Below are 25,827 nucleotides of genomic sequence, written 5' to 3' on the forward strand. Positions count from 1 at the left end.
TGGCCAGCATGCTGGTAGCAGTCCAAATTGGAGTGGCTGCAGTCCTCTTGGAATGGCAGATGTGGTTGCTGTGTCTTCTTGGAAATCTGTGGAAAGGCTGCCTCTCTGTCTAGAAATCCCCGGATTTATCCAGATGGGAATGCTTAGCTCCTCCCCCTGGGCGGACCATCTCACAATGGGCTGATGTTATTCTGAGTCACGAGGTGTTTCCTTAATCACCTGTTAAACAGAACTGGCTCCTGGAGAGTGTTACCTCTGAGTCATGTGGCAAGACATTGATGGGCTTATTAACAGGAGATAAAGGAAAACTGCGCAGAGGCAACTCCTACTCAGACGGTACTAGGAAACATCTTGGTGCTTCAGTCTTGGACAGTATCACAGGGCATCAAGTATTGGATTACATGAATACACATATAGTGCTCATTGTATCATAATGATATAAATGAGCCAACCTTAAAACTGCATAGTCCTGATTTTTACAATTATTTTCAGCGTGCCTATACTATCTTGTAGTGGATGATGTAGACATGCATTTACAAGGGCTTGCCTTGTAAGCTGATAATGTGCAAAAATGTAATAATTTATTAGGAACATGATAAACCAGTACAGGAAGAAAATGTTGTAAATACTGTGCAAGATTCTTGTTCTTGTCTATTATTTATTAAAGAATCAAAGTACCAATAAGAATCAGATAGCTGACAGATTTTTCTGCAACATACTGTTGGTATGGACTTAAGTTATTCACAGTTTAGAGATTTTGTATTTTTCTTTTGATTTTGTACCAGCTGAACATTTCAGATGGTTAATTGTAGAGTTGTGTTTGCACTGTATATCCCCTCATGGTTTGTCCCTCCATATCCCCTCTTTGTATCTGTTTGGTTCATCCCAGCTTTCCCATCAGTACCTGTATGTCCATCAAACCCCAACCCATCCCCCTGTCTCCTCGCAGGTGATGTGTCCATCACCTGGTGACCACGCCTCTTTGTCCAGACCCTTCTCCCTGGGTCACCAGGTACCTGGACCCCAACTGGGACTCCTCCCTCACCCCCTCCTCAGTGGTCACTCTGAGGCCTTGCCCCCAGAGAGCCACTCCCATGTCCTTCCCCCATTGGCTGTTTGGTTTTCCCCGCCCCCCTATATCTGTCTGCGCTGGGCAGGGACACTCTCTCTCTCTTGCTCTAGATGCCCTTCGAGGTCAGATGTGGCCTGGGATCTCTCCAGGCCCTCATTAAACTTTGGAACTAATCCTGAGGAGAGTGCCTCTTTACTTCGCTTGTGGGACCAGCTCGTCTTTGGACTCACATGGGAGCTTCTCCAAGCCCCCCGGGATTCAAGGAGAAGCCCTTTCCTCTGCCCACCTCACCCCAACTGCCCAGCTAGCCGGGCTCCACAGGGAATCTGACCTGTGGATTTCAGGGGGAGACGCAGCAGTTAATGCCGATTGATGTTTCATTGCTGCACTTGTAAGACAATCATGGGTGTGTTTGATAAATCAGCAGATTTAACATTAGTTTTTTAACCACCACAGATACCATGTATCATCTGTACCAGTAAGTCACTGATGGAAAATAGGTCAGCTGGGTTCATTCCTAGAACATAGAACGTGGGGTTAAATATGGTCTGTTGGTGTGGTAGCTTGAAAATTTCTGAAATGGTGATTTAGTGCCCAAAGCTGACATAAAACCAGTCAGTCACCAGAAAACTCTTTTTTTGTTACCAAAAAAAAAAAAAAAAAAAAAGTCATGGTTGTTCATGCCAGCATACAGAGCTGCTGGAGAGACATTTATGAAACACTGTAAATTCTTATGCTACTGTTTATGTTACAACATTTTGAGCGACTTACTTTGTGATCTCTAACACTGAAGTCAGATTACAAATTTATATTAAAATAGCCTTGTTTGAAAGAGTATACTGAGTTTTAGGAGACTTGCTCAAGGGAAACTTGGTATCTATCAAGTGCTCTTGATGCAAGTGTGATCTATATATATGCCTTATGAGTGATTATAAACATAGCATATGCCATCATTGTATGTATTTTATGCGCATGAAAGACTACTGTTCTGGTCTGTGTTATTTAGGCAAAATAGCAATAGGACTGAAACCATTTTTCTGTGCCCTGATTTCTGCATAACTTGCAGAACCAGCAAGTTCTTGGTTGCTGGTAAGAATAGATGGTTAGTTTTAACACAGTGATAACTGAACAAGCAATCCTTCTTCCTTCTGATATAAAAACTTTATTTGTTCATCTGATACATTATTCAAATTTGGTTGCTTCTCTAGAAACCAGTAAGAATAAAGCACATCAGGGCAAGTCTGTAAAACATATGAATCACTACCATAACTATTCTTACTCCATTCTTTGGAATATTTAAAAGTGTTTGTGATGTCATTAAAATAGAAGACAAGACTATTTTGCTAGTTTAGCATAGCACACAGCAGATTTCTTGACTCAGCAAATTTTTGTCTGAGATGAGAGTTTAATGTGGTCAGTGGCAATATCTCTAGGCAAGTTCAAAAACACTGAAACCTCTTTAAAACACAGATACAGATTTTCTCCTTTCCCATTCTTCTCCATTCCCAGGAAAAAGCAATGAAGGGAGGAATTCACAATATAGAGGTGATAATTACAGCTGTAAACATATAAGAAGGTAATATTTACCATAGACATACTGTAAAATGTAAAGAACATTTATGCTAGGCTAACACTGTGGTATTACCCCTACACAATGAATTTCCTGGCACTGAGCCTTCACATTGCAGATACTGTGAACAAATACTTTTTTCTTTGGCTAGTGTCATATGTAAAATATGCGCATCTGTAAGCTGGTATCTGCATATATGTGAAATATTGCCTAAGTGCAAGAATTTAAAAACTATGTGTCAGAGTGCAAAATCATGATAGTTTAAATTTTAAAAAATATAGTAATTTATGCCTTCTTTCCTTGGAGGTCAAGTTTTGAAACTTTTGCCTAAAAGCCAGAAGGTGATTGTAATTCTGCTTTTGTTTTGTTGGTGTTGCAGGCACTTTGCCTATTCCCATAATATGAAGCATTGTAAAAAACAGACTTAGCACTGAACTTTGAAACCCATGTCTGGGATCTCTAGAGATCTCTGTTTCTTGGTGGTCCTATGTCCTCAATGCAACGGAATTGTAAATATTAGCCACTGTATTGCCTAAATCAGCCAGAGGAAGTGCCTAGTGCTAGAATAGGCTGACTGTAAATCTAGCCTGTAAGAGTAATAAAGTGTTTACTATTGCTTATCACTTCTATGAACTTGTTTCTGGAACAAGCTACAACAAGGCCACATCATGTTTACGTGGGGTCCTAGTCATAAGAGGCATGCTCAAATCCTTTCGTAACTAGTAATATGCATTCACCTCAAGTGAGGCCTCAGTTACCATCTGACAGTGTGGTGTGTGGTAGCAAATCCCATCCTATTAAGTTCCATTTTGCTTCAGTTAATATTTGATTAACTATATATATATATATGCGCAAGGAATGGCCTCAAGTTATACCCATTTTAGCTAAATTCCAGGGTGCCTTTGGGGGTGAAATTCTACACCAAAGGAAAGATATGAACTCTCATTTTTTTGCAGCTGGAGTAAAACCTCTCTGCTTTCTGAAATGTGGAGCAAAAGGACAGTAGTACTTGTAGTAATACTACTTCCCTGCCCTGTTCTTTGGCTGCGTTATGTCATGGAAGTTAATCCTTATGCAAGTGGAAGTAGCTGTGAACCAGCAGGTACAGAGAACAGTGCCGTGTGTGTATGTCCTGCAGAAACTCCAGGTGTGGAACTGCACTTTCTTGAGTTACTTCAAAGGAGAGGTAATTCTTGGTGTGTAAATAACATAAATATCAGTGTAGTAAAGACCCGTACCTGCATGAACATATGTACACAGGGAATCTACAGCCTTACGCAGCATCTAAGCAGTGATTTTAGGGATCATCTTTGCATCTCTGGTGCTGTGCTGAGAAACTAACAGGTGCAGACCTCTCCGCAGCCAATTGATTTTGGCTTCCTTACTGTGGCCGCTTTTCACGTAGCTGCTCATGGGTCTGAGCCTCACTCCTCTACCGGCAGCCACAGCAAGCCGTCCCAGAGAGAGGTAAATGCCCTTGTTCCAGGAGCTGCAACTTCTAGCCTCGACCTCAAAGCCGTCGAGGTACAGGGAGGAAAGCGAATTCATGCAGGGTCCTAGGGATGGCGGCGCTCTCCCGACCTGAAGATCCCCCACCCCCATCCCAAGCAGACCAGCCTTCCGAATGAGGCAGTCAGGCTGCCGCGGGGAGATGGCGCTAGGTAACAGGCCAGAGGAGGGGGCTGGTGTCGCCGCTTCGGGGTGAGGGGCAGCAAGGCACGGCTAGGCTGCCCCTACGTCCCCCCGCCCCAAGCCGGGAGCAGTGCCACGCGCCTCTTCCTCGCCTCCTCTGCAGACTTGATCGATACGCTGCAGGCTTCTCGCGGCGGGAGGGAGCGCAGGAAATAAAAACAAGTGTGTGCGGCGCTGGGGGAGGGCAATCCCTGCTCCTGCTCCGCGGCCGAGCCGCCTTGTCCTGTCGTGCAGCCGGGAAAACGAGGTAAACTGTCGGCTGTCGTGATCCACGGGAATGAGAACGCACCCAAGCCGGTGCGGCGGCGCGGGGCTTTGTTCCTGGTGGGGCGGAGGAGATTCGGCGGCGGAGAGGGGAGGGAGGCCTCTCGGCGGGCCGCGGGGCCGCTGTGGTGGGGATTGAGGCGATGCGAGGCCCCCACAGTGGCCGCTACCGGGTGCCAGGGCTCCGCGCGCTCGACCCGGAGCTCGCTAGGGCGGGAAGGGCACAGTTCCCGATGGTGGGGCCGGGCGGGGGTTCGGACAGTCCAGGGGGACTGGGACAGTGCTCGGGAGTCCATATTACCGGGAGGGTAGAGGTGGTGGAGCGCCGCCGTAGGGAAGGCAGAATGGCGCCGGGGCTGAGGGCCGTACCGTCCGCAGGCAAGCTCCTGCCGAGAGGGCGGGAAGGCCCTCCCATGTCTTTGTAGTCATGCTAGCTCTCTCCGCGCTGAGCAACGTAGTGGCCGGGCTTCTCTCTTAGAAAGTTTCTTCAACCTGTGGATTTGTCAGGCAGGGAGACCCCCTGGTCTGGGGCTGGGGTGCGTCCGCCAGCGGGCAGTACCCCCCCACCGCGGGAGGCGGGAGCCCCCCACCCTGCCCCCGGTCCGCTTAGCTCGTCGTCCACAGGCAGCCCTTGCTGAGGCTGCCCTAGACCTCAGCACATCTGCTGGAATGTGTGATAAATGGTGTTGTCTTTGGTACCCACCCAGATCTCTCCCGATGCCCAGCTTTTCTGAACTGTCGGCAGTGTCTTGTCATCACTGACTAAAACTTCCAGCTGCTTGAAGCTTTCTGGTCCCTTTTTTTAGATAAATAGACCTTATTGAGGACCGAGATTCAGGATCTTTGTATGTCTTCTGACAAACGTCAAGGTCTTAAACAGCTTTTGACACTGGTGCTGGCCAATAGTGCAGGCTAGGTGGCTCAGGCTCCACAGCTGTGATCCTCCGTGTCGGGTCGTCTCCTGAATGTTAAGGAGTTGCACGTTAAGCAAGAGTCTCATTTCCAAGTCTAGGATTAGGTGAGAAGGTGAGAACTACAGTATATTCTGTAACTTGAATTTTTTATTTTGGATTACTGCTTATATGTTTAACGGCATGGGCTTTCCTTCCTTTCCTTCCTTTCCTTCCTTTCCTTCCTTTCCTTCCTTTCCTTCCTTTCCTTCCTTTCCTTCCTTTCCTTCCTTTCCTTCCTTTCCTTCCTTTCCTTCCTTTCCTTCCTTTCCTGTTTTTTAATGTAGAGAAGTGCCTGGTGGTAGTCATTACATTTGTAATTGCAGTGTTTACTTTCTACGAGGTATGAAATGAAACAATAGTGAAATCTATAAGGGCTTTGGGAATATTTTATATGATATTTGATAGGAAATTTCTGTATGCTGCTCAACTTCGACTGATTACAGATGTCTTAAGTTGGGTAATTTTTAAAAGAAACAACTACAGTTAGTCTAGGTTAAGCAGGACTTTTGCTTAAACAAATGAGATTTTTGATGAGGTTGAAGCTGTGAAAGAGAACCTCTGAGTTTTTGAAAGTAGTGAGTTTTTCTTCCTACATAGGCAGAATTGGCTTTTTTTTGTGTAACTAAATTGATTACTTCTAATAACTCATGTTTATTGGAAGGTTTAATTAGTCACGTAATTTGTTGGAAGTACATGTGCTCATGAATCAGTGCTGCATTACCAAGAGTTTTCTATGATTTAAGTTAAAACATTCTATTTCAGTTCAGATTGTGCATGTGCCCCTGGAAATGATTATTTAGAGAAAGCAGCTGCCACAAGTAGTTTTATCTGTGTTCCTTGCAATCTCTGATTTAATCCAAAGAACCTTTGTGCAGGTTACACTTTGTTTTACTAAAACAGCTGTGATATTTTTGGATATCATCACCATTGGCATAACCTTCTTTGACCTTTGCTTGTTTTCTGGTCATTCAGAAAATTTTTATATCTCAAACACAGAACTCAAAACAGAGGTCTTTTTCTGTCTGGGCTGCTTGCAGGGAGGCATGTGAGTCCATTCCTCAGGGTTATCTGCCTCTGACTATAACCTCTATAGCTAGCAGATCAGAAGATACCACTGAGATAGAGGTGTAATAATGCCTAATATTGGAAAAATACAGCAATTTCTTTTGCATTAGAAAAAGCTGATGGAGAGTCTTTTAATCTCTTTTGTCCGACTTCCCTTCTCTGGAAGTGACCATAATGACAGAGAATGAGTTGATATTCTTGAGAAATGGGTGGCACTTATTTGGATAAAACCTTGTTAGTATAACTACCATGTGTCTCCTAAATATACTCTTTAACAAAAAGAGAGATGGTAAGTAAAATAGAGTAGTTCTGAAATTGCAGAACAGGTATAATGAAGGAGAACTAATATAAGGAAATTATTTTAGAAGTCAGTAAAAATGCTATAGAAACCTAAGAATTGGTAGCATTTAAGTTTAGGGCTTACAGTTCCATATTATTCCTGGTGAGAATTTCTACTGGTGTTTTTCTGGCTGCCAGTTGAAGAAGGGGATTATTAACTAATTTGCATTTTGGAAGTATCTTGTCTTAAATATAGGACTGAAAGTAACCAGAAGTTACCATGTCATAATGAAAGTCTATGTATTGGCTACAAACTTGACCTATTGCTGAAGAGTCTCTTGGAAAATACCTCTTGATGGAGATTCTCCAGCTGTGAAGGAAGATGTGTGATAGGAGAGGTGGGACAGAGGGAGTGAACAATTCAGTTTTTTGGGGTTTTTTCCTATTTTTTTTTTTGAGTTTTCTTTTGGTTGGGCTGGGTTTTGGATATTTTGTTCTGTTGTTTCTCCTGGTATTAGTACCTTTGTGGGTGGAAGGTGAGAAGCAAACCATGTGCCTGGATAGCCTCTCTGAAGGTTAAGTTTGGTTCCTGCTTAGTTATTTCTTACACAGCAGGCCTGTAACAGGGATTGGTATGCAAGTATTTGCAGGTATTTGGCAGCAAATTATTTTAGTGAGGGGTAGGGAAAGCAAGCATCTGGGAGATGTCAAAGCTATTAAAGGTTTTGGCAGGCTAGCATCCCCAAAGCCTGCCATTTGATGATGAATAAAAACTGAGTTTTAGAGAAACAGCCTACAATATATTATTTTACACCGAAGGATAGAGCAGGCTGCTGTTTCTGATAAAATATGTACAATATCAACAATTTGTTAAAAATTATATTTCAATTGCAAACATGACAGGAAAGTCCACCAGGTAAACAAAACCTAGCACATATTTTCAGAAAATCAGATGTTCCCAGAAGTACACAATACCCACAAAGATATTCTTTATAGCTACTACTACTATTTCCCTGACACTGACTGTTTAGAAAAGTATCCTATAACAAGTCACTATCACCATGAGGTAGGTCTGAGGTTTTCTTACATTTATGGTAGTGTGAGGAAGTCTGCAGTGATAATGGTAATACACTTAATCCATGTAAGTGCCCCCTCACACTTTTTTCCACACTTGATTTGGTCATCTTCTGTACTGATGTGTTTCACAATGTAATTGCTTTTAAAGTTGCTATTTTTTTCACAACTTAAGAATATAACTGGATTTGCATACTCATGATTTGTTAACCTCTGGAAAAGCATATAGCTTTTCTGTGCTTGATATATTAAGCCAGAATTTTTGGTCTGCAGGGTCTGTTGTAGTGATCTGCCAGTGACAGGAAATTAACATTGCCTTGCTTCACAGGGATTAGGTGTCCACCTTTCTTTTTGCCTTTGCTCACTACTCCCTCTCTCATCTTGCCTACCCCACCATGCTACTATCTAATTACCCTGCAGGTACAGGCCTGTGTGATAACAGAATTGAGATAATTAATTGCTTGAGGCATAAGGTGGCAGATTGATGTGCAGCAGTGTAATGGACAGATGTGTTGATGCAGCCTGCTTTCAGTGTACATCTACTGAAAAGGATGTGAGGAAGCTAAGCAGCCTCAGAGACGGAGGAAGGGAAGATACTGTTATATCTTTGTAGTTCCGTGAGCTGCTCAGACACTCTCTTAACTTTGGGGATGGCAGAAAGAGGATGTGAATCCATTTAGGAATGTATTTATTTGTGATTTGGGGAATAAGAAAAAGATTGGTGGTGTTTGGAGAACAGTCTGTTAGGTTTTATATATTCAGGATAAACCTGTAGAGCTTAGCTTTTTAACTTTTGGTCTTGCATTAAATTACTGAAAAAACAAGACTTTGGTAATGATATCTTTTAAGCCTTGACCACGAAACAAACAAAAGCAGAGTAGAGGGCATCCTTTTTCCTCTCCATTTAGTCAAATCTATATGCTTGCAGATGGACTGAAAAGGTGATTGTAGACATCTGATTTTACTTTCAATTAAAATGCTGTATTATGGTTTTTCTTGAAATATAATTTTATTTGAGGAAACTATGTAATCTGTGATGTGAGTTTGAGCTATTTTCAATACAAGGAAGAATGTACATTAGACCATATACAAAATTTTCAATGTACCGTACTACCTTGCATACCATGTCTCAGATTCTATGCTTTGTAAGCACATTATCGTTGATCAGTAGAAGAACTGTATTTACAGCTTCTTTTTAGTTGAAGTAAAATGGGTGGCTTTCCTTCTTTCGTAGGTCTTTCTGTACTTGTTCTTTTTTTGCAGCTAGTACTACTAAAATTCTTTTGAGGAGATAAGGTAAAAAGAAATCACTAGTGTCTAATTTGATGAAGGATATTTATATTTGTGTAATATTGCCTTGTCGGATACCAGAGTCTCTGCTGAAATATTTTCTATATCAGTGTTTCTTTATGCCATATGCACCTTTTATCTTTTGGCAGACAAAAACGTCAGATTTTTGCAAGACTTCTTGGTAGCCAAAATAGGACATTTTTATGTCCTAATCATCTTTATTAATCTCAGTTAGTGCATTTTGGGGCCTTATTTTGTGCACTCAGGTTTCCGTATCTCTTGGTTTAGTGATTAAGCAAGTTGCTGCAGTTGAAAGTTGCCGGAGCTCACCTCTAGGTCAGGGGTGGCTCCGTGTGGTGGAAAAGTCTCTCCTCCAACTCATGCTTTCAAAGAAAGACTCAGTAGTCTTCTGTTGCCCGGTCTCAAGGTAGTTTATTGCATGTTATCTAAAAGATTTTCTTCTTGAGCTGCTGCGATCTGCTCAGCTGCTCAGGCAAAGGCACACGCACACCCTGACATCCTTTCTGACTCCCAACTTCTTCTTCTCTCCCCCCACCCAGGGCTGGTGCCATCTTTTGTATGATACATTACGTGTTAAATGGTTATCGTTTTTCCCCAATGCCTATTACCTATATTAAATGATGCCCTTCTACTTTAAACCAATCTGTGAGTGCCAGCATCACCAAGATCATGGAGGTAAGGAAGAAGAAAGAGGGAGGACAGGGCAGGCCCAAATCTCTCCATCTTAAAACCTCTGACCCCCTTGTACAAGACCTAAAACCCGCCTGTACAGCACTCAAAAATTCTTCCCTCTACTTCGTGACTACTTCTACTATAATATCTAAACTTTTGTGACTTCTTGTTCTTCCTGCAAGGTTGGTAAATCGTTCCATGGTTCAAATCCAAAATCACAGCTGTTTCCAGCTGCTTGCCAGAGTCTCAAATGCTTCTGACCTGGACCTAGACCATCCAAAAATGTCTGAGGGACATTTTGAGTTCCGACAGAAAGTGACCCAGAGAACACTTTGATCTGGCTTGCCACCTGTTCACTGGCAAGGATGAGGAGGGCCCGGAGAGCTGTGTTCTGCATTCTGCACCTTCCTTCATGCTGCTGGTCAGTGTCAGGATGCTGCTGTTGCTTCTTGTCCTTGCATAAGTGGCTGCATCCTCCTTCTCCAATCCTCTGGCAGCAGTAGTGTCAGTAGCTCAATCCTCTGATACACTGAGTTTTTTTCCTGTGTCAGGGCTGTGGCTGTGTTTATAATGGTTAGCAGAGATAGCTTGCTGCTGTTAGAGAGGTAAGTTGGTAGTTTAGCAACAGAGGGGGAATTGAGGCCAGCCCACTGTGAAGAAGGGGGTTAAAATTGGTGTTGGAATCTGAGACTAGACCTCTGTGGTAAATAATCCACTATTCAGAGAGCCAAGAAAAGACAGATACCACAACACTGTGTTTGGAGTGCTTATCTGCAGTCAGGAAGAAAAGGTGAAAAGGAGCTTGAAGGTGAGCCTTCCACATCAGAGGACAGTGTAATGGCTTAGAGGTCTTTCAGTATGCCTCTTAGTATGCTGTACATGTAGATTTATCCCCTTACTGCTTCAGTGCTTTAGTACGAAGAGCAATTGCTGTAACAGAAGAGACTGAGATGTGCTCAGGTCAGGCATTCCTGACTGTTTTATACCAACCACAAATTAGTGGATTACTCCATTTGAGATTTCTTCCAGAGCTGGATGGTTTGTAATGCCTAGCTTTAGCAGTATTGGATTCTGTACCACATTATGGGCATCCTTGTTTTCTGCCTCTCACGGAGCTAGTGGAGAGGGAGACATGATGTGTGTTCCAAAGTCTGGTGTGATTTTTACCGTAACTGTAAATGAGTTAGTCATGGAAATACAGCTTTTGTGCATGCAAGCTTTTGATGAATGGATGATAGTGACTTGTTACAGGATACTTTTTTAACAGTCAGTGTCCTGGAAATAGTAGCTATAAAGAATATCTTTATGGGTATTGTGTACTTCTGGGAACATCTGATTTTCTGTGAATATGTGCAAGGTTTTGTTTACCTGGTGGACTTTCCTGTCATGTTTGCAATTGAAATATAATTTTAAACAAATTGTTGATATTGTATATCTGTCAGGTTATGGGTGATTTGCTGGTTTTTAATTTATTATATATACATGAAGAAACTTTAGCTGCATGGATTTTCGTAACAAACTGTTCCCACTGGCTTTGATGAATGTGTTGATACCTGATTATAGCTAATAAACACGTACACTGTTGTAATGGTCAAGAAATGAGAACCTGGGTCTATGGTTTGATTAATTGCTGTTGATTTTAGTATGTAATCAATTTAATTTGTGCTTGAAAAACATCTTAAGACACTTCCTTTAAGAATACAAAATATTTCACTAAGTTGGAAATAAATAATTTCTGAGGCATGCTATCTTTTTTTTCAGTCATTCAATTATTTTTGCAGTTATCAGCCACACTCGTCTTTCGCACTGTTTTTATTTTCAATTGAGATGGATTTGATTTGGAAGATGAAAAGTCAATTACAACCTATTATTGCAGGTTCTGGGAAACCTGGCATTTCTAGTGGCAAATTCAATAGATTAGAGTGTTTAGGATCAAACTCTGGGGTGAAAATGTAGGGGTTATTTTAGTAGTAGACTGGATTTTAAGTAATGAATGTTTGGATTAGTAGATTTCAGTTCAACCACTGAGATTGTTATTAGACTATTTCCTGAAATTTCTCTCTGTCCTCTACTGGGGCTCTGGTCTAGCCCCAATATTGGATTTTATTTGATCTGTAATGTTATAAGCATCTAAAAACCACCCACTATCCTATTATAGCAGCTCTTGCTCTTTGAGTAGGGTTTGTTGAAATAAAACTGGCTTTCAAATATCAGCCATATTCATGTTTTAGAAGTACATCTTCAATCTATAAGTAAAATAAAGCACATAAATATGGGCAAGTCTTACATACTTTCTTTATGACTGTGGAAACAAATGACTGACAATTCTGTGCTTTTTGTAACTTTGCAGGTATTCCCTTTCAGCAGGTATTCAGCAGTGGCCTTGCTACAGTTGATTCTAGCTGTTCTGTGTTATTTTGAAGGCTTTTTTTGTTCTGCAACAGTTTATGGATGCTAGTATTCTTTTTGTCTAATTTCTTTCTGTCTTATATACTGTGGTTACATAAAATATTTTAGTGCTGCCCTGCTGCTCCTTTGCCTGCCTGCCTTCCAAAAGTATATTTAAATGTGTAAGCTTGAATCTTATGTTAAGATTTATCTGTCTATATAAAATGATGTATGTGTTTCAAGACACTTAATGATGGGGCAGAGGAGGAAATAGTTTTAATTCTGGCTTGACACTTAATATTCTTGCTTAGAGTTCTTGCCATTTGCAGATTAAAAATTCTGCCTTTTCAGTATAATATTTTGCTTTGACTTCTGTACTGCTTTCTGGAATGTGCTTAATTTGTGATGTTTTTTCCCCTCTTCCCCAGCCTTGATAAGCACTGGACTTTTCTCCAAGGAGTAGTTTTGCTGAAGCACAATAGTTTTATTGTTAGCATTGATAAAGTGCATCATGAAATTTATAGCTCCATCTAGGAAATGAACCTCTAGAGGAATTATGCCAGAAGCTACTTAAAACTCAATTCCCCAGGAAGTGCAAGAGTAGCATGTCAAAATCTTTTGGTTTTTGTGGGGAGTATTCTTTTGTTTAATACCTGCTCTGTCTGTTGTGTAAAGATAATTTGAAGAAAAATTTTTAAAAATTGCAGTTTTAACTTTTTAATTCTATGTCATTGAAACACTTTGATTGTTCCCTGTGTGTATACATGCTGCTACTCTATTTTATTTTGAAATGCAGATGCTCATTCTGCCCTGAAAAGAGAATGTTGTCTTTGTATGTTAGGATAATAAAATGTATCAACAAGCTGACCTTTACTGAAAGCTGGAGACTACTTAATGAGGCACTCCAGCTTTCATTATGGTCTTCAGGAGATGATATACCACTTTACCAAGAAAGAGGATTTGGGGGCTAATTGGGAAAGAGTGGCTGTGTTCAGCTGTGAGATCTTGAATCTGCAAGTACAGAACAGTACTTCTGCGGAAACCCAGGACTGAAGCATTGATTCTCAGTCTAGTTTAAGACTAAAAGTTCAAAATAGTAAATGATCATGCAGTGCAAGATCACGTGTTGCTAGAAGGAACTGATAAATAATCAGAAAAATATTTGAGAATTGTTTTCTAATGGCTTGTGGTCATTTGTGAAGAAGGCAGCCGCTCGTTGAATTAACACTTCATATAAAAGATCCAGTTGTCCTGGTTGTGCCTCTCGGGGAGGTGCTCATGCTGGTGCGGGTGAATGTTTGGAGGAAGCTGCAGTCCAGTGGGAGACCCGATGGAGAGAGGGGTTCCCTGCTTCCAGGATGGAGCAGCCTGTCCTTGGAGGGCTGTGCCCTGTGGAAAACTGATCCACACTGCAGCAGTTTTGGGAGGACTGTTTGTCTGTGGGAGGGACTCATGTTGCAGTGGTTTTGGGAATACTGCTGCTCACGAGATTGGATCCACACTGGAGAAGTTAATGGAGAGCTGTGTCCCATGAGAAGGAACCCCATGGTCTCACAGGGGAAGGACTTCTCTCCCTGTGCAGTGGAAGAAGATCTGAGGTTATGAACTGACCAAAACCTCTGCCCCCTGTCTCTGTGCACTGTCGATGGGAAGGAGAAAGGCATTAGGGGAAAAAAGAGTGGTTTTAAGGGCTTATTTTGTTTCTCATTTTCCTCCTCTGATTTTGTTAATAATAAATTTACTTTCTACCTCTAAGTTGAATCTGTTTTGCCCTTGGAGTGTCTTCTCAGCTCATGAACCCGGAGGGTGAGTGAGTGACTTCCATGGGTGCCTGGCTTTTGGCCAGTTTCAAACCATGACAGCATTCTGGGTGATCATTCGAATTTCAAAGACTTTAACTTTTTGCTCTGGGAGGGACTAGAGGGATATAGTATATGTGGATGGGAGGTAGTGAACATTCCTGAAGGGGATTAATTTTGGGGTGACTTAGACACTTTGATCTTTTCCATCTTCAGGTTGGCTTGTTTTAGCTTGCTAATATAGGGATAGCAAATTCCCTCGTTCCTTTTATGTTTGGAAAATTGCTTATAGCCCACACATGACTCTGTAATTGGGAAGATATTGTTCATTCTTGCCTGCTGGAAGACATTTCTCTGTCTGCTGACACGGAGTTCCAGACTAGATATAGGGAATGCAAGAAGAATGTAGATGGGAAGCAGAACTGCACAACTCCTAAGCTACAAGTCTTGAAGAAATTGACACTAATTGTCCAGAACAACATCACGTATTCTGCAGGGCGAGGGAAGTAAAATTGCTCAGTAGCACTTGGAGCTGCCTCTGTAATATTTGGTTACTGTGTAGAAACTTTAGTGAGTTTAGGAAAATTTTATTTATTGACAATCTATAATAGTTCACTCTCATGAATATGTTTTTCTTGTTTATTTCAAATTCAGACCTCTTAAATGTGGGTAGAAGGGATCATATACATAGACAAGGGGCTGGTGATAGCAAAATTTATACTCTGCTTCTCAACCAAACATCTTGAAGACAGTTAAGCTTGTTCTCTGTTGAACGTGTATTGCCCTGCCTCCTCTCAAGTTGCTGTTTTATAAGTCAAGATTTTCCAAAAGAATGAGGATTTTCTTTGCAGTGTATTTTTTCATAATTCTGCTTGGGTGCTTATCCTGCAGATAAGATAGCACTCATCGGGTTACGGGGAGATTTAATCCCTTACCTTTTCCCCACCCTAGAAGATATTTTCAAAAGCTTTTTATGTGTGCATGTGTAATTTGGAACGTTTCATCTCTCTGAGGGTATTTATTTCTTACTAAGATACAAACTAGCAGCACATGAGCCAGAGTCCTGGCATACGCTTATAGATTTTTTTAGTGGAATTTCCCCCAGTGTTGCTTCTACATTTAGAGATTTTTAGGAGTTTGCTTTGGACTGGGATCACACTTTGATTATTTTAAGATCTCGCAGAATTTTGTTCAGAAATGTGTTTGACAAAGGCCGTGTCTAGGATGAATAAATGTAGTCTCTCCAGCTTTGATTAGATGATTTACCTTGATGCTTTTGTAGTTTGTGGCTCATTCTAGGTGCATTGGGGTCCTAAGGAAGGAATATTAAGCACTCTTCTCACCCACCACACCCTTTTTAAAACAAAGCAGGGGCAGTTGAAAACTCCTGAACTCACAGGGACTGTCACCTGCTGGTAGCTGGGCCTCTTCTAACAGCAGATTGTGTATTTGGGGTTAAAGTTGAGTAAACTGAATAAAGCATGGGTGGTTTTTTTGGGTTTTTTTTTGTGTTTGAGAGACCTTGGGTGATATAGTAGTGTTAAAAAAATTAAAAGAATTGACAATTCTGCCATCTGCTACCATTTTTCAGGAGCAGTAAGTGGTTTCTAGTAATTGAATTGCTTTCTTAACAAATGTCTCTTTAAGAAAAGAAGCTGATGACTAAAGCAAGTTGAGTGAGTCAAAGAACATAAACTGCAATACCTGTAAATTTTTTTTTGTTTTTGAGGATTGTGTTAGTTAGATACTGGCACTTATTATAGGAGGACCTTTGGGGGACCTCGGAGGATAATTTTTTGTTGCTGTCTCTGTGGAAGTATTTGCTTCTAGATTTAGATAGGTCAGTCAGTGGTGAAGAGGAAGTCTTAGCATAGGTCATGATGCAAGTAAGCATTGCAGTAGATGATAAGCTATGCAAGCTTATGCTGACTGGAATGCTTGGAAATGATGGCATGAGTTGGACAACTATGAGTCTAAAATCCAGGTCATCTGATTCTGCTAGAAGTTTTCACTTAGATGACCTTGTAGGATTATCTTGCTTTCCTGAGACTGAGCTTATTGCAACATTGAGTCTCAGTTCAGGCAGCCTGATGTTTGGAGGATGCTTCACATAAACCAAGAAGTCTGTAAGGGGTTCTCTCCTTTTCACAAAGCACATTCAGTCACAGAGAGACAGTTAAACACAGCCATCCTTCAAGAGGCAGCGTAATAGAGAGATAATAAATTTTCTGCAGGGTGTTACTATGAGAAAGCGTATTTAGTCTGAAGACCTCTGTCTGTACTCACAACACCTGCAAACAGTAAGAGCAAAAAGAGCATCTATATTTTGTGGTACAGGAATTATACAATTAATAGATTGTGTATATGTGCATGTTTTGCATGGAAAAGATTAATTTATCATGGTTGGGTGAATAGAATAGAGTAGTTCAGGTTATAAAATTGCAGAATTTGTTTTGGCTTAACTTAATTCTTAATTAAAAAGAATTTTATCACTTATTCTAAGAAAAATACTTTATCCTTTATTTGCTTGAAAATGTTATTTCTTTGTTAAAAATTTCTGTGCTGGTATTGATGTGTTCTATTAGCAGTAAATTCTGATTTCCAGAGTTCAAGCTGTTATCATATATAAACACAGTATGTTTGTGACTGTATGGAGGACGTGGAGACAGGTTGGAGTTTTGGGTTCACCATGGTGAACTATGGTTGTTCAAGGTGGTGGAAGAATAACTGGAAAAGGTGGACAGTTAATTGCAGGCAGGGGAAGGTGGCAGTTGCAGTCATTGTAATAACAGGTTGTGCATTGAACTTAAGCTGAACCTAACATTGGTTTGAACAGCTGTCTGGCATTTTGCTTTCCTTTACACATTTCCCCCTGTGCTGCCACTCTTCCTTCTGCCCCCTGTAAAAAACTTCAGACCTAGTAGGATCTGATACAGGTCTGAAATAAAATGTTTCCTTCAGCTCTGCTAATAAGATTGGGAAGCTTTTTCAGATGCTTTGGTAAATATTTTTATTTCTCACTTAACTGTTTTTTTGAGGTACAGAGGAGAAATGTATGTACTTAGAGCATAACTATGTGGCTGTGTAGGGGTTAAGTACTATTTAAAAATTGTTTTAGTGAGGGGAAAAAGGCTTCTAATTCTAGTGAAATAGTTTTGGAATTTGCCCTGTCAGTTAGTAATATTTCACTAATTGAAGCAACTCTTTATTTAAAACAGGCTCACAACAATCCATCTGGAGAATTGGCTAGTGGACAAACTGAGGTATGTTCACTCATCACATATTTTATATGCTGTTGTTTCCGAAGTAATCCTTTTAACTTGGAAGAATGTAGTCAAATCTGTGCATTCCTTGTGGTTTCTCTACTGCTGAGAGTTGCAGCTTATAAAAAATTTTACTGCCTTACAATCTTGTGGAGTGAAAATTAACAGACAAAACAAGCATGTAGTCACTAGGCTCTCTGGCTGTTAGGTTTGTTTGGCAACATTAAGGCATTGTAAATTTTGCTGAAAGAACATTATGAAGAGGCCGGTCTCTCTTTTCCCCTTTCTCTTCCGTACACTTGCTTGAGAGAACAAAGTGTATTCTGACTATAGTTTGCTCAATCTCCTTACATGTGTTTGTAGGAAAGTGAGTTATTGTTTGGAAATTCTGCTTTTGCTGTAAGGGAAAGGGCAGGGCCTGTGTTGATATATACTGACAGCTGAAAAATTTTACAAGTTTTCCTGCCCTAAACTGCATTATACGAAGAAAGTCACGTAATTCTAAAAGGTCAACTGTAGGGAACGCTGTGCTCCAGGACGGCTTTGATGAATGGAGACGAGAGATCTCTGAAGGCTGCTCTTAGAAGATAAGGTTTATTAGGGATGGTGAAAGGTCTTGCTTGGAGCTGCCAGACACAGCACATGGCAAGGCCTGAGGGATGGGGGAGGGGAGAGACAAGGGGTAGAGAGGATGCTCTAGGAGAGGGTGGAAGTTCCAAGAGGGGGGAAGTTCCAAGAGGGCTTCTGGCCCCTCGGAGACCCCTTATCAGGGGGCTTCAAGGTGGGCTGGAACAAGACTTGGGCCAATGGGGTTACAGATATTTGATGTTTCAGGGGAGGGTTACAGGTGTGGGATGAACCATACATTTTGGGGGTTGAGATGGAACAGTCCATTTGACTTTTGGATCTATCTGTAGGTAAGGGCATTGTTCAGCCAGTAGGGGGGATTGTTTTCATCCTGGTTGTACTACTGTAAATCTTTTGCCAGGCAATTATATTTATCTATCCTTTCCAACAGTCAACATACAAATCTTGAATAGCTAACTGTACACTTGTAGATGGTGTTTTCCCAATACTGAAGAATCTCTGCTTGTTCTTAGTTGCTTAGTTTTGTCAAATGGCTTGCTGCTTGTTAAGAAGTATACTTTGCCAGATAAAAATATTTTGAAATAGTAAAACCTCTAACCATATGGCTTTTTGGGTGAAATCTGTGGAGTGATGAAGACGTGCTAATACTTTTGGCTGGACTGAGACTTGGTAGCTTTTTTTTGAAAGATTACGTCTTCATTAACAGATGATTGCAGACACACCTCAGGTTTTGAGAAAACAATATTTGTGCTTTCCCTTCACAACGTTTATAAAAATACCAGCCTGCACATCTGCCTTGTCAACAGACCTGCAAACAAACATGTCCAGGCAATAAAGATGCTTCAGAAGTTTTAGTTGATTTCAACAGCAATATTGATACACTACAATATTGATATACTCTGTAGTAATTAAAATGTTACCAAAATAATTGGATGTCAAAACTAACTAAGCCTTTTAAATAAGCATTCTGTGGTCTCACATGCTTTTTATTATTAATTTCCATGAAATTTCAGATTTTGGCAAGTGTGTCATGTGACTATTGCTTTTGTAAATTGCTGTGATTTAGAAAATTACTTTGTTTGAAGAATCTATTCTAGAAGTGCTTTCTGTTTTTTTTTCCTGTGGGGCAGAAGGAGTAGTAACTGCTCTGATAATGAATGAAACCCTCTAAAAGTGCAAGAAAAAAAAAAATTTATCCTATGATAAATTAGAAGTTATGAAGGCTTTAAAGGAAACTTGTTTTCTGAGAAAAGAGTAAAAAAGCAGCGTACTTTTCCAGTGTGCCAATATGAAAGTACTCTTGGTGCTACAGATGTGGATGGAAACCATAGATCCCTGATGAAGTGATACTGATAAGATTGGAGAGTATTTGATAAGAATAAGGGTTTGTGGAGCTTTGTTGTTGGTAGAAGGAATAAGTTGGTGTTTCAAGTGGATACTTTGGGCCTTTGACAAGGATCATGAAAATCAAGTTAATAATGTGTCTGGGTGAGTTTTTCTTTACTTGCTGTGATAAGAGATCCTGATTTTAGTGCCAGAGAAATAACTAGGATAGCTATTTAGAAATTTAAAGAGTGTAGTTTTTTGAGCCAAAAGAAAAGAGCAGATTAGTTGAGTTAAGCAACAGTTGCATTTTGCTTAATTTTCTTGATGTAATAGTTTAACTATTTGTCCTTGGGTGAGTGTCCAGGTTAATCAGCTACAGAGCCGCTCATGTATAATAACTCCATAAATGTCTCTTGTGTTTGATTTCCTTTTCCACAAGAGCTTTAGGTCTTGTAGCTGAATGTGATCCTTGTACTTATGCCATCTTACATTATTCTGGTTCATTCATATGGTAGAGGAGAGGAATTGAGGTTCCAAGCCTCAGTCCAGTCGCAACAAATATTTTTGTAGTTGGATGAGAACATAGAGTGATCCCAGTTGGTTGCAGCCTGCATTCGTCAGTGACCTAAATTGATGAAATTTGTCAAGACAGCTATTTTCTTGTACTCTTGCTAGAGGTAAACATTTGAATGAGAATAGGTAACTAACTGAAAAGGTAGAGACCATTGGGACAGTCAGGCAAGGGTGTTATCCCATCTCCAGCCTATGACTGGTGACTGTGAAAACAATTATTAATAAGGTGGGGTTAAGGTTAACTTAACTAAAATTATTTTATATATAAAAATCTGAGGTTCAGCAGAAATAGATATAATTATGGTTATTAGCTTGCTATTGATGCATTCTTTTACCATAACAGGGTACACTTTGCTGCTAAATATTTCTTAACATTTGCTTTCTCAAATAGAGGTAAGGTTGAAGCTGACATGGCAAGTGCTTTCCCTTTATGGCAGAGTGTGATTGCATCTTGTGCTCAGCATGTCTGCCAAAGCCTGAACAGCCTACTTTTACTGATTGGTGTACCAGAGTGTAAAGGCTGTTTAGAGCTGGAAGCAGTGTGCAGATTGGAAGAGGAGCCTTATTTTGCTGTTTGTCACAGTGAGCAGCAATGTGTCTGTTACCATCAGGCGAACACTTATTCCTCCTTAGCATTTTTAAAACTCATTGTGCATCATGAAAATGTTGTTGTAATATAAATGATAGTTTTAACTAGGAAGTTTTGACAATAGTGCTTGCTGGTTTTTGTTTGTTTGGGGTTTTTTTTTTGTGTGTGTCATTCATGTTCTTCAGTAAAAATACAAACCTACCTAGTACCTTCACTATCTCAAAGTTTCCTCTGATTTGCTTAGGTGGTGAGTGTGGGTTCTGTATATTATCTGTGGTTAGTAGCAATAAGGGAATATGATCAAGGCTTTGATCCAATATACTGCTTTAACGAGAAACACTTGTATTCAATGGTTGCAACCACCAATCTTGTATTATCAAAAATAAAAAAAACAAACCCAGAAGGTATGCAAAACCTACAGTTCCAAGCAGAGTGTTTTTCATCAGCTTGTGTTTTCAAAGACCACACAGTAACACCAGGAAAAATACAAAATAAATGACTAACCACAAGTTGTCTGCTCTTTAGTGAAAGTAAAGAATTTGCATCCAAAGCAGGATTATTGAGTAAACATTTCTGATTTTTGGAGTGACACCTACTGTGATGGTTTGACACTAGCACAATGCCAGCGCCCCATGAAAATGCAACCTACCAATCAAATGCTGTGAAACGCGATCGAGAACAGAGCAAAGCAGGCCAAACTTAATAACAAAGGAAAGACTTTATTACACTACTACTAATAATATAAAGGGGAAGAAAAAGAAAAAAACACACACAAAATTCAAAATGAAAACCTTCCAAAACATTCCTCCTCCCACCACCCAACTCCAACAAACCACAGCGAGACCCATTTAGATCCTTAATCAAGTTTTCACCCTTCAATATAATCAATACTGAGTCCATCGGGGAAGAGAGGAGTCCCCCTTGCACCACAGACCCCCAGGAAACACAGCTGCCACCTCTTGTGTTTCCATGTCACACGTAGCACTGCCCAGACACACCAGCCAGTGTGACGCTCTCCTCTCCATGTCACAGTGCTCTCACCACCGGGCATGGACAGAGACTGCTTATAGGGCCCCTTTAAGGATGCTTTGCCAAGGACCACCAGGAACAACAGTCCAGTGTCGCATTTTGGGACTAGAGTCCCCCCCCATTTTCCCCTGGGGCCGAGGGTCCAAGGACAGAGATCACATTCTCTTCTTCTCTGAAGATGGAGGGCATCTTCACACCCTCCTCAGCTCTCTCTCTGTCCATTCCAGAACTGGTAGTTGCTGAAGGTCTCTTGGCTCACCAGTGCATCCCCCTAAATTGCAGTCCCTCTTGGAAGAAGGAGTGGTTCAGTCTATGGTAAACAAGCAGAGTCCAGCCAAAAGCCACTCCATCATCTCCCCCCAACCTTCTTCTCTGAACATCTGAGGTCCCAGGCTGTCTCTTTCCTTCAAATTGTGGAGGAGTAATATTTCATAAAGCCTTCATTTCACAGGAAAGAGTTAAAATTCCCAGACTCCCCAGACGGCTGAAATCTCAGCCCAGGACTCTGTCTCCAGTCTCCCACGCTGGGCATCTTCCCCCCGCTTCTCCTTCTCCTCTGCCGGCAAACTTCCAGGTGTCTGCTGGCTCTCTATCTCTTTTCCCTCTAGCTTGGGGGAGGGGGGGGAACAAAGACATCCCAGATGTTCTCCACCCTTCCATCTGAAAGAGCTGGCCCAGCTCGGTTCCGATCCTTCACCCCCTGGCCTACCTCTGCAGGCCGCATGGCTCCCCTCCCCCACCCAGCCCGGGCTGGGGGGGGGGAGGGGGGGGAGGTCTGTACCTTGCGATGACCTCCTGGGAATTCCGCTTTTAACCCCTCTGTGTTCTCAGAGGCGTGTCCACCTTCAGTTGGTCACCCCAAGTGTCAATATCCAAACCTGAGCCCTGACTGTGACCTCTGCCTTCCAAAAAAAAAAAAAAAATTCTCTTCCCATGTCAAACCATGACACCTACCCTATAAAATTTTTTGTAGAAGTCTGTGTAATACTATTTAGATTCTGTTTCCTGAAAATGGTTCATTATAACTTGATGGAAAAAAAATTGTCAAAGCTTCAGTAAAAGAGCAGGAAAAAGTGAAACTAGATGTTATGAAGGAAATTAGCTTTACCCAAAAGTGCACAATGGAGATTTTAGTTTTCCACATGAAGTTCGCTCCTGCTTCCTAAATTACTGAATAAAAAATTTTGTAAGCAAAAAATTTGGAGTCCTTGGGTTTAATGAAATGCAAAAAATGTTTCTATTTTAAGTTGTTATGTAAAATATGTTGGTTTAGATTACTGTTTGGAATAGTCTAAAATAAAAATAAAAAGAGGAAATAGATAAGGAAATAATTCCAGGCATACACATGGAGTGTTGTTTTCAATATGAGTTACTATCATTAGTGCAGATGGTAATCTGTATGGGATTGCTTAACTAGAGCTGTTTTCACACCAGAGCTGGAGTGTTTGGAATACCATTGCTTCTGACCTAGAGGAATAATTTGAAGTACCTGCTTTGGTGCGGGGAATGAAGGTATTGAGTGAGGATGTTTTGGCCACAGATGCTGGTGTGCACTCTGTTCTTTGCTTAGTGTGACTCCAGCCTTTCAAAGTATAGCAGCCAGGTAGACTTCATGCAGTCCCTAATACTGTCTTTGTCAGTAGGTCTTATAAGCCATGTTGATAGCCTTGGTTAAAATTAAGTAGATAAATAAGGATACATGTGGGGAGAGGAGGAAACTGAACTGAGATTGCCATTTCTTCATCCTGCTGAATACCTTTAATGAGATCTTCCTGCAGACTTGGAAAGCATGTTATCTTCTGCTTTTAAAGATGTAATGGTCTGACTGATGACCTCCTTGATAAATGCACTTTCAGTGTTTATGCTTCCTTAGTACAGCAGCTGCTGAATGCACATATATATGCAGTGTGCAGCTGTCAACTTCCTTACCTCTGTGTACTTCTATGCTGGATGCTGATTTTTTTTCTGGTGGATGGTGGGTAGAAATGATATATCTGTAAGATATCACTTCTGTTCTGCACACATTACCGGCCTGAAGTGCTACACTAAATATGTATTAGTGTAGCACACTTGCCACAAGCAGGATTGTTAGGGTAGGAGAGAAAACTCAAGCTGTGAGCCTAAATTAAATGGGTAAAAATATTCACTTCATTAGTATCAGTAATATTTTGTCAACTTCTGAGTGACTGATTTAGTGACGTACATCTTCAGTCCTCTCAGCTGTTTTTCTTCTGACCAATGTTCTGACACATAGCTGCTTCTGTCTGTCCTTTCTCTAGTGCAGGTCTGACCTCTTCTTTTGCTTTCTCTCCTTTCTCTGCAGAGTTTGATAAATTTCCTGGTTATTCCTTTTTAGATTGTTCCTAGTTGTTTCCTTTGTTGATTTCCTAGTTGGGTTTTTTTGTGATTTTTGTTTTAAATTATTGTTTTGTTTGTTTTTGTTGTTTTTAATATCTGATTCTTACCACATCAGAAATCACTACAAGAGAACTCTTGGTAGCTCTTTGGTATTTGGCCTTGTAGCTGCATTATGCCACAAGAGGGTTAGGTCATGCATTGCTGCAGCCCTTTGTTGCTTCTGGAAACAATCTCATTAGGGACTGTCAAGATAGAGAGAGGAAACATGTAAACTCAATGTGTTTGTGTACCTGCAAGAATTCATCTGCAGTGGGAAAAAGATTTTTTTTGGAGATTCTAAGTGTAAGATGATTTAAAAAAACCCAGTTAGCTGGCAACATTTTGAGGGTAGATGCCTGATGTATCTGAATTTTAACTTTCTTATGCTCTTCATTTTATTTTTCTGTAAACAGAAGATAAACCAAGTATGTTCAGTTATGTCCTTCCCCCCCCCCCCCCATTATTTAAATACGTGAATTCTAGTCTTCAGCTGTCTAGTTCTGACTGTGTGGGAGTTCCCATCATTACATAGTAAAAGCAGTGTTACAGTCTAAGAGAAGACAAAGTCAGTTCAGTTAACAAAGAAGAAAAATAGCCATTGACAAACACTGAAATTTAATGGAAAGCGAAGAATAGTCCTTTGCTACTTTCAGACATTTCTTTTCTGTGGTATTTTCCCATACAGAACAAATGCTGGCTTGCCAATGAGATGAAGATAAAATAGACAGGTTTTTCAGTGTCTGGATAATGATTGTCTTAATGGACTGCCCATCTGTCTCCTAATTGCTATTCCCCTTACACAGATGCATGAGCAGTGGAGAAATGGAGGTGTTAAAACAAAAATGCAAAGAAGTGATGAAATGAAAAGACGTGAGATCTGCTGCTATTTTATGTGAGGAGTGAACCTCAGGCTACCCTGTTTGTTCTTGTTGGGAGGAGTGGAAATGAACTACTGCTGTATACAGGTGATTGATTCCTAGAAGTATTAGGATAAAAGAGAGCAGTGAGGATTTGGCTGGAGAAAAGCAGGAAGGTTGCCCAGCATGTCGCTCTGCCTCCATTCTGCTGGAAGGAATGTTAGACTACTAAAGGGCATGCATTCAGACAATCCTGGGTGCTGTTTTTCTTCAGTAGGTGTTACCCACCTCAGTGCAGATCTGGACCTATTATTATGGGCTGAAATCTCAGCCAAGATCATAAGGGGAAGAACTTTTTAGAAAATTGCAAACATGATGAAGTTTCTATTTGTTGTTTAAAGTTGGAGGTGGTCAGCTTCAAAGTTTAGAAAGGGAAAAGAAATTTATCTAATTACCAGTCTTTTTCAAACACTTTATTCTCTTACGTTACATTTGCATCCTGTAGAAATCATTTTTCAAAGAAAGCTGATAGTGCTTTGTCTAAAGAATTTAAAATTATGAGAAAAGCACCTGCAATTGATGAAGGACCTAGATGGTCTAGATAAAGGACCTCCTCTGAGGTGAACTGTCTACAAAGGACAAATACACGTGAAAGAATTGTACATGAGACATAGATCTCTTATTGGAGAGCAGTTGCTATTACGTTTAGTCATGGGTCTCTGTGGACTAGTCACTTGGTAGGGTAGCTAAGGCTCTGGACCCGCATTCCATAACCCAGTGCAAGACTAGATTTGGTCTGCTTCTCTGTTGCATCTTGTGCTGCCTTGTGTCTGGCTTTTAACTTATTAGTTCAGAACTATAAGTGAGAGAGCTAAGGTGAAAAGCTTTGTGTGTGAGGGCCAATACGATTTTCCTTTCAGCTACCAAGATGTTTTTTTAAATTCTGACAGCAGGGATGAGAAGCAGCCATGTTTGGAAATCTAGATCTAGAGAACTAGGCTGTGTGAATAGGCTGTGGAGCAAATTTATCATTTTGAATTGTTAACTTGAAACTTTGAATCATGTG

At 40.8% G+C, this 25,827-nt stretch overlaps 1 protein-coding gene across 8 annotated transcripts in view; it reads left to right on the forward strand.

The window, feature by feature from the left end:
- The first annotated feature begins 3,877 nt into the window (after positions 1 to 3,877).
- TNS3 (tensin 3) overlaps positions 3,878 to 25,827 on the forward strand; it is a 204,411-nt gene continuing 182,461 nt past the window's right edge. For 3 of the 8 annotated variants that reach the window (XM_072924225.1, XM_072924226.1, XM_072924227.1), the window contains exons 1-2: positions 3,878 to 4,109; positions 17,358 to 17,402. In XM_072924225.1, the coding sequence (XP_072780326.1) occupies positions 4,054 to 4,109; positions 17,358 to 17,402 (101 nt within the window). In that variant the 5' untranslated portion in view covers positions 3,878 to 4,053. Of the gene's footprint in view, positions 4,110 to 4,444; positions 4,582 to 17,357; positions 17,403 to 25,827 lie in introns of those variants that run through there. The other 5 variants (XM_072924239.1, XM_072924240.1, XM_072924228.1 and 2 more) reach the window with 4 other exon arrangements.

Source organism: Taeniopygia guttata, chromosome 2 (genome assembly GCF_048771995.1).
Source record: "Taeniopygia guttata chromosome 2, bTaeGut7.mat, whole genome shotgun sequence".
NCBI classification, from domain to species: Eukaryota; Metazoa; Chordata; class Aves; order Passeriformes; family Estrildidae; genus Taeniopygia; species Taeniopygia guttata.